Source organism: Bidens hawaiensis, unplaced genomic scaffold (genome assembly GCF_021521415.1).
Source record: "Bidens hawaiensis isolate Kalapana, Puna unplaced genomic scaffold, B.hawaiensis_p1.1 tig00031785_1, whole genome shotgun sequence".
NCBI classification, from domain to species: Eukaryota; Viridiplantae; Streptophyta; class Magnoliopsida; order Asterales; family Asteraceae; genus Bidens; species Bidens hawaiensis.
In genome coordinates, this window is record NW_027505222.1 from 129,718 (window position 1) to 138,240 (window position 8,523).

At 36.0% G+C, this 8,523-nt stretch overlaps 1 protein-coding gene across 1 annotated transcript; it reads left to right on the forward strand.

Annotated features, from left to right (window-relative positions):
- The first annotated feature begins 7,131 nt into the window (after positions 1 to 7,131).
- LOC143611604 (F-box/LRR-repeat protein At4g14103-like) lies at positions 7,132 to 8,309 on the forward strand. Its single transcript, XM_077085788.1, has one exon. The coding sequence runs from the start codon at positions 7,250 to 7,252 to the stop codon at positions 8,288 to 8,290; it is 1,041 nt and encodes a 346-aa protein (XP_076941903.1). The 5' UTR covers positions 7,132 to 7,249; the 3' UTR covers positions 8,291 to 8,309.
- Positions 8,310 to 8,523: the final 214 nt, after the last annotated feature.

Genomic DNA, 8,523 nt, shown 5'->3' on the forward strand with positions numbered 1-8,523 from the left:
CCAAACTTAACTGTTCAGCCTATTCAGTCAAAGGCCAGGTGGCCGTGGGCTAACGGTCATGACTAGTTCTCCTTGCAGGGGCGTCAGGGCTCGGGAGAACATTTGTGTGTGTGTAGGGTAGTGGTACAAAGCCCAGAAGTAGAAATACCTCTGCTGAGTGTACAGAAAACTATAATTGTATTGTAATTGTCATTCAAAATGTTTTATTGAGTCATACGTGTTCACCAGCATATAACTGACGTATTTTTCCAACACATTGTAGGTAATTAAGCATAAGTAGTGATAGCAAGGATTGGGGTCTATATATGAAGATAGAAGCGCGTTACAAGATGGCTCCGTTTTTGAGAAAGTAAAATCCTTGTAAACATATGGAATTTATATTTTGTAAAAAGATACTTGGGTGTTCTATTCCCAAGTAAATTTTCAATGTAAATTGATATTATATTCAATCTAAAGTCTCCCGCTAAAATTAACCCATAAACTCTGATATATTTACAAAACAGGTACCAACTTATTGTCATACGCCTAGGGCCTAAGCCGGGGTGTGACAGCAAAGTTAAGAACCAATCCAGATTTAAGACTTCGTTGGACGGTGTTGCCCCCGTGTTTTTATGACGAAATGAAAAACAAAGACTCTATAGTTGCCATAGAGCTAGTCGGAACAAATGAACCATATCCACAATTTTGGGAGGTTGACCAAGTGTATATTCCGTTTTCGTTTCATTTTGGTGGTGATTGGTTAATCGTCCGTATAGATCTGCAAATGATGGAAATTACCCAATACTGGATAGATAAAAGGTGGAGAAATGAAAAACTTCAAAGCGCTAAAATGGAGATGTTATCATTGTTTTTCCTATGGTTTCTTGATCGTATACATTTCTGGAGTAACTTGAATATTTTATACGAGAAAAAAGAAATGGTTATCGGTTTAAGTGAAGTTAACGTGCCTCAAGACAAGGGTAACACTTCTAATTCAGGAGTTCTGGTTTGTATGATGATGGAAATGTTGGTTAAAAAAAAGCCCTTAGTGATTGAAAATGACGTTGATGAGGTATGTGCTAACTACCGACGTCAGAGGGCTCTTGAATTATATAAGTGGCGCGTGGAACCCGACCTTGTTTAGCGATTGTTGTATTGTCATCATATTGTACCTCTATTTATTTTTAATGTTATCTAAAATTAGTTGTATGTCGTGTTATTTGCCTTGGTACTTGTAATATTAATCTTCAATTTATATCATGTTATCATGCTGGTTCACGGGTCTTGAAGGAGTGGCAGCATGCATGTGAATCTGCATAAGGCTGTGAAATCTGAAAGCTTAATAAGGCCTTTTCTCTTTAATAATGCATGATAAATGAAAGTCGGTAGGTCTTGGCGGGGCAATAATGTTTCTCTTTAATAATGCATGATAGATGAAAGTTGGCAGGTAAATAATATTAACTAGGTAAAAAAAAATTGAGTGTTACAATAAAACTTTGAATGGGAAAAGTTACTAAATAAAGGTTAAAAAAAATTGAATGGTGAAAGTTACTCAAAAAAGGCTACGACAAAAAATAAGTTGATGAGGTATGTGCTAACTACCGACGTCAGAGGGCTCTTGAATTATATAAGTGGCGCGTGGAACCCGACCTTGTTTAGCGATTGTTGTATTGTCAGCATATTGTACCTCTATTTATTTTTAATGTTATCTAAAATTAGTTGTATGTTGTGTTATTTGCCTTGGTACTTGTAATATTAATCTTCAATTTATATCATGTTATCATGCTGGTTCACGGGTCTTGAAGGAGTGGCAGCATGCATGTGAATCTGCATAAGGCTGTGAAATCTGAAAGCTTTAATAAGGCCTTTTCTCTTTAATAATGCATGATAAATGAAAGTCGGTAGGTCTTTGGCGGGGCAATAATGTTTCTCTTTAATAATGCATGATAGATGAAAGTTGGCAGGTAAATAATATTAACTAGGTAAAAAAAAATTGAGTGTTACAATAAAACTTTGAATGGGAAAAGTTACTAAATAAAGGTTAAAAAAATTGAATTGTGAAAGTTACTCAAAAAAGGCTACGACAAAAAATAAGTTAATGGGGAAAGTTAAAAAATATAAGTGAATGGTGGAAAGTTATTTTAAAAAATGTTACCAAAAAACGGGCTGGGAGGGGTTTGAACCCGCGACCTCCCATTCCGTAACTAATGTCCTTACCAGCTGGGGTACCAGCGACGTGCGTTAGAACCCCATTTGGAAAATTTAAATACTTAAAAAGATAAAAGGAAAAAAAATAAACTCCTAATCCGCTCATGCCAATGGCGGATTAGGAGAAAAAATATTTTTTTTCTGGTTCATCTTCTTCTTCCTAAACCTTACATGTTGCAGCTTTGATATTGAATTAGGCATGTGATGGTCAGCTTTTTTCACGGGTCTTTGAAGTCAGCTTTGAACATGTGAGTGATAGCTTTGAAGCATTGAATTATTATGCAGCTTTGAAGACATGCATGTGACTATGAAGAAGATGGTAGCCACAACAATGTTGGCCTGCATGTGTAGGTAAAATCATTAAAGCTAGTTGGGTAAATAATAAAATAAGTAGGTAAAAAACAAAATTTAGTTAGGTGGGTAACTCCGTTAGTGAACCTCGTTAGTTTGGTTAGTTTGAAGATAACGGAACAAAACGGGGTTTAATACTTGTTCTTCCTAATCCGCTATCGGCAGAAGGATTACCAGCCAATGATTGATCCGCCATTGCCAATGGCGGATCCTACTTGAGTTTCTTCTTAATCCGCTGCTGGCAGCAGCGGATCAACTAGTTTCCTCATTTTTTTTTACTTTCCCCGCTATCCTTTTTTTTTTTGTGTGAATAAACACCACTTTGAAAAATAGTTCGATGAATATAGGCAGGTTGATAGTGAAATTGAAGGCATGGATGAATATTGTTTAGAATATGGTTGTCTTATTCTTTTTCCCATCTCCTACTCTGTAAACTCAAAGTTTCTCATCTCCTTTCCGTATCGGTTATCTTGTATTACATTTGGTTCTCAATTATAAAAACGTATCAGAATTAGCACCTATTTGTATTACTTGTGAGTTGTGAAATAACCATTCACATTCACAACAATGGTTCTTTCATTGATATGTCTACAATTGTGACGAATTGAAAGCAGGTCTGCAATCTGTACCAAATTTTATATACAAATTTGTTATATGTACCACAGATACATGTGCGATTAGAGTATATCTACACTTTGTTGCTCTTTCAATTTCCAATTCCAGCCTCAAACAAGCAAGATGACTGCCTTGGAAATGAACGGTTTATCTCGTTTTTCCTGTGTCAATCCGGCTCAATGGATCTATCACGCTAAATGGCATTTTCTCTTATACGACGTCTGTGATGATGAGAGGTTTCCGTATATCGCCGACTTATTTGATGTTGAAGCATTCAGGTGATTTAATTCATGGTATCAATTTCTTCTCAAAATCGCCCCTCATCACCCCCATTTTGTCGCCCATTACGCATGGCCTAAGTGGATTTCAATCACTCGCGGTTCAAAATCTAAGTTCCCATGTTGGCTTCACGACCTCATTCACTTCACCTCCACCCATCCTTCCGAATATATATGAAGCAATTGAGTTAGGCTAAACGTCCTCCTCTTTCTTACTTGTCAGTCAATGCTGTCATACTTCATTCCCTGAACTTTAAAATTTTTTAACAGTTTTATTTGACATATTACTTTTCATGTAACATTATTTCTATGTTAAAATATTAATTATCATATAACATTATATATTTTATTCTCAATAAAATTTGTGTAATTTATTTCGTAAATGCACTATTTTTATTAACGAAAAATATGAATGATCTTTAAAAAAAATGCAAAACTAGCTTTAAAAATTATTTAAAAAAAAACACTATCTAAAAAAATAAAACAGTTATAAAAAAACACCATATTTTTAAATTATAAAAAAAATGTTTATTTTAAATAAGAGAAAAAAGTGTTTTGTTATTTAAAAATAGCATATTAAAAAAAATATAAAAACCATCCTAAAAATATGTTTTAAAAATAGCAATAATAATATATAACAAAATGACAAAAAAGAAATGACAAATGTGTTTGAATTGTATAATGTAAAACTTAAGAAATGAGATATGTTTAGTTAACATGAGAGGGATGGGGTATGCTTAACAACACCCTTATTACATATAAAATTAACTTCATGTTTAGCTTTAGTAACTATTATAGCCCAAGCATGACCTGTTTACTTGAAAACTAAAAAATAAAAATAGAAGTCTTTTAACACCTGTTGGTGGGCGAAAACTGAAAATTTGAAGTCCAATCCTTCATCTCATATGGAGGGTTTCACTCATTATCAAGTTGTCCTCTTATGGCATTTCATATATATTTTTTATTGTTATATATAAGTTTGTTAAAACTGAAAATAGTAAATTCAATCCATCAATCTCAGATGGTGGATTTCATGTTAAGCTGCCATATCACGCAATGGAAGAATTTTGAATCCAACCATTTCAAATAGAGGATCCAATCATCTCTAACTTACACGTCACCGCTGACTTAGCGTGTCATCAGATTAGTTTCTCCATCTCAGTTAGAGGGATACCTAAAATCCATTAACACTTTTGTGAGACACCTAAAACCCACTTTATTTTGGTAAAAGCTGCCAGTTTGAAAAAAATTTTCTGTTTACTCAATGGTTCAAGTGATCAAACTCGAATACTTCATTTCCATGTAGTGCTAAGAAATGCTTTCAAATCAACTTGAGTTGTATTGCAAACGAACTTTTACCAAACTAATTCGCAAAATATATTGTTTCATGTTATTTTTGTTAATCACTTAAGCACGAGCAATATTAAGATAGTGTTTGTTATGCAATAATGACAGGCGGAATGGAATGATTAAGTATGTGGAAATGAAATAAGAGGTGTTTGGTTGCACAATGGAATGAAATCATCCATTACACATGGAATCCCATTCCATCAAAACCATTCCTTCCCACCCCCCCTCCCCCCTTCTTTTTTTTCATTCCATTCCTCCTTCAACCTACTTTCTCAACAACACCATCATCTAACAACAACCACAACCACCACCACCACCACTACCATAGCCACCACCATCATCTGACCACCACCGCCACCACCTCCGTCGCCACCACCACCATCTGACCGCCATTGTCGCCATCACCACCTCCACCACCACCACCTTACCACCAAAGCTACCACCGCCACCATCGTCGCCATAACCAAGGCAACCATTGTCACCGTCTCCACCCGACCATAACCACCACCACTATCGTTGCTTGGCCACCACCACCGTCATCACCACCCTACCACCGCCATCACTACTAATGCTACCATCGCTTGACCACCACCACCGCCACCACCATTTTCATCTCCAGAGCTACCTCCACCGTTGCCATTTCAGTTTTTTTTTTTTTTTTTGCATATATTTTGGGATAGGAATATTTTTATTATTTCTTTTTCATTCCTAAAAAAAATTCGGATACCAAACAACATAAAGTAATTATTCATTTCATTCCCATATGTTAACCAAACAAGACAAATGAATGGTAATGATCCATTTCATTCCTTTGTCCATTCTATTCCTTCTCCCATTCCATTCCCCCTTCATTTCATCAACCAAACATACCCTAAAAGTTTTAAAAAAAAAATTATAAAATTCTTGTAAAAGCTTGTCTGTCTAATGTGGAAGCAGTTGATGAGAATGTGAATTGGATGCTATCTATAATTGGAATTGGGTTAGTTCGATGTTCATAAAAAAGTCAACTCTTAGATCGTGGTCAAGTTGAAGGTCAACTGAGTACTGACTACTCTATGCAAGAAAAGTCAAAAAATAGTCAACATGTGCATGGGTGTTCTCTTTACAAGTTTACAAATTGCTAAGGCTAAGGGGTGGGGGGGGGGCTCTAATGAGGGCTCCAGTGAGGGCTCCAGCCAATAATATTATGACGTGTGGCAGAGAGAGAAACTGGATAAGGGGGGTGTTGGAGCCCCTGGCCCTGGTGTGGAGGGGCTCCAGCGAATTTTTTTTTTTATTTTTTTATAAATATATTCAAACAACGTATTATTAAAAAAACCTATAAATTATTCAAACAACGTATTCAAACAACGTATTTAAATCCGACTCCTCATATACCGGTTGAGGGCTAAAATAATGCCTAATCAAAGTATCGTTAGCACCCGATCGATCACGATCACGAGGTGGTGCTCTAACCCTCGGGACTCGAGGTTGATGGGCTTGATTTTGCAAGAGATTGACCACGGTTGCGGTCAAAACTCCCCCTACATGAAGAAGCAAATCATCCTCTTCGGAGGAGTCGGAATCAGACGAGTACGACGACATTTTTTAAAAAAAAAAGTTGGGAAGATGGGTTGATTTTGGGTTTTATTTTGAAGTTGTGATTGATATGGGTGAAATGAGGTATTTTATAGATGAAATGGGGTATTATTTAGGGAAATTTTTTTTTTTTTTAATTTAATCCCTTCCCAACAGCTATTTTTACCTTCCCAACGTCCATTTTCTCTCTCTTCTCCCGCGACCAGCCTCACGCCTGCCTGGATTTCTGCGCTCGCGCCCCTGCTCGCGCCCCGGTGGTGTGGGGTTAGCGCCCCGGGGCGCGAGCGGAGGGGCTCTAGCGCCCCGGTTAGCTGCCCACACCCCTCAGCCTAGTATATACAATTAGAACATTATATTTGATATACTTTTTCATTTGTTCTACCTTCTGTATTATATTAATTAGCGGGTGTCAGAACTCGAACTAAGCGACCCAAAAACTTAGCTCTAGTAACTAAAAGATGACATAAATTTTAAATATTTAAACGAAGCTTTACATCCAAAATCTAATTTGAATTTTAACTTAATTATATATTATCCTTTCGAACAACAATTTATCTAAATAACTTATGTCTTGGATAACAAAATCTAGCTCCAAAATTCTAAATGAGTTTTAAATAATTTTATCGGTCCTTTATCATTTTCTTTAGCGTCTTTTCATGATTTGTACCCTGTTTTATCGGTCCTTGAATTTATCATTAATTCAAATATAATATTTCAAATTCTCAATCCTAATTGCTTAACTGATGTAACTTAACTGATGTTCTTTCCAGAGACGAGTTTGATCAATCAGGTTAGAGTATTTTAATGAATGTTTAGTATTAGTATTAAAATATCACAATTTTCCTACTTTATTATTGAACATTTGGGTTTCATTTTTTAGGAAACAAACAATGAGTTCCATAAGTGATGATGTAGATGATAGGCTTAGCACTTTGCATGACGACATTCGTTCATGCATACTCTCACTAATGCCTACGAAATTTGCGGTACAAACTAGTATTTTATCGAAAAGATGGAGGTACAGTTGGACGTTGGTCACGAACTTTGACTTTGATGATAATATGCATGAAAACCCTAGTGGGTTAGATAGATTGGTTGATCAGGCTCTCATGCATTGCAAATCATCCCAAGTTAAAACCTTTCGATTACACTTCTCCAATAAATGTTGGGTTCTAAAGTCAAGTGCATCAAGTTTGATTGATAAGGCAGTTTTGTTAAACGTTCATGAGCTTGACATACACGTTGTGAAGCTTGAGGTGCCTTTAAGCATGTTCACTTGCAAGACACTCACAAACTTAAGAATAAACTGCAGTGTCCATGATAAGAATATTTGGTTGTGGCCGTCTTCGGTCTACCTTCCTTGCCTGAAAACTCTTGATGTTGTTGTTTATAAGAACCCTTTTTGCAATGCATTCAAACTCATTTCTGGTTGCCCAATGCTTGAAAGTTTATCTTTGGAAGTAACGGAACGCAACGATGAAGAAAACTACATATTCAATATTCCTACTTTGAAACGTCTGAAAGTAACATTTTCATCGGTTATCACCAAAGTTATCAACAAAGTAGTTTTACAGGTCCCTAATCTTGAATACCTATTGATTGGTGGAGTATTGTGCTCGTTTTATGTAATGGAGGATGTGGTGTCTCTGATTGAGGTACATGTTTCTTTTTGTAAGATACCATATGATCATTTGTGGGTTGAGCTTTTAAAGAGAATACACGGAGTTAAATCACTTTTGACTCACAATGTAACTTCCCTTGTGGATATGAAGAACCCGTTCACTTCACGCTTGCCTTTATTTCCGAATATGAAGCAATTGAAGTTGAAAGGGCTTTGGCATTCTCAACTAGTCCTTCGACATCTTAGACGTACTCCGTGGCTGAAACATTTGTGTATTGAAAAGGTATATATATACTTTAGCTATTTTTAAAGATTTTTAATTCATGTACTTGTTTAACATCTTATATATACACTTGTCTATCTTGTTTGGGTTGAAAACAAAAGATTGAAGGATATAGTTGGATTGATCCGAAGTTGGTTCGGGCTTTAAGAAGGCTTACAACCATCAAGTTTTCAAAATGCGAGGGGAAGACGTGTGATGTAAAGTTTCTGGAATACATTTTCGTGAATGCGAAGGCTTTGAAGAAGGTAACAATCATATGG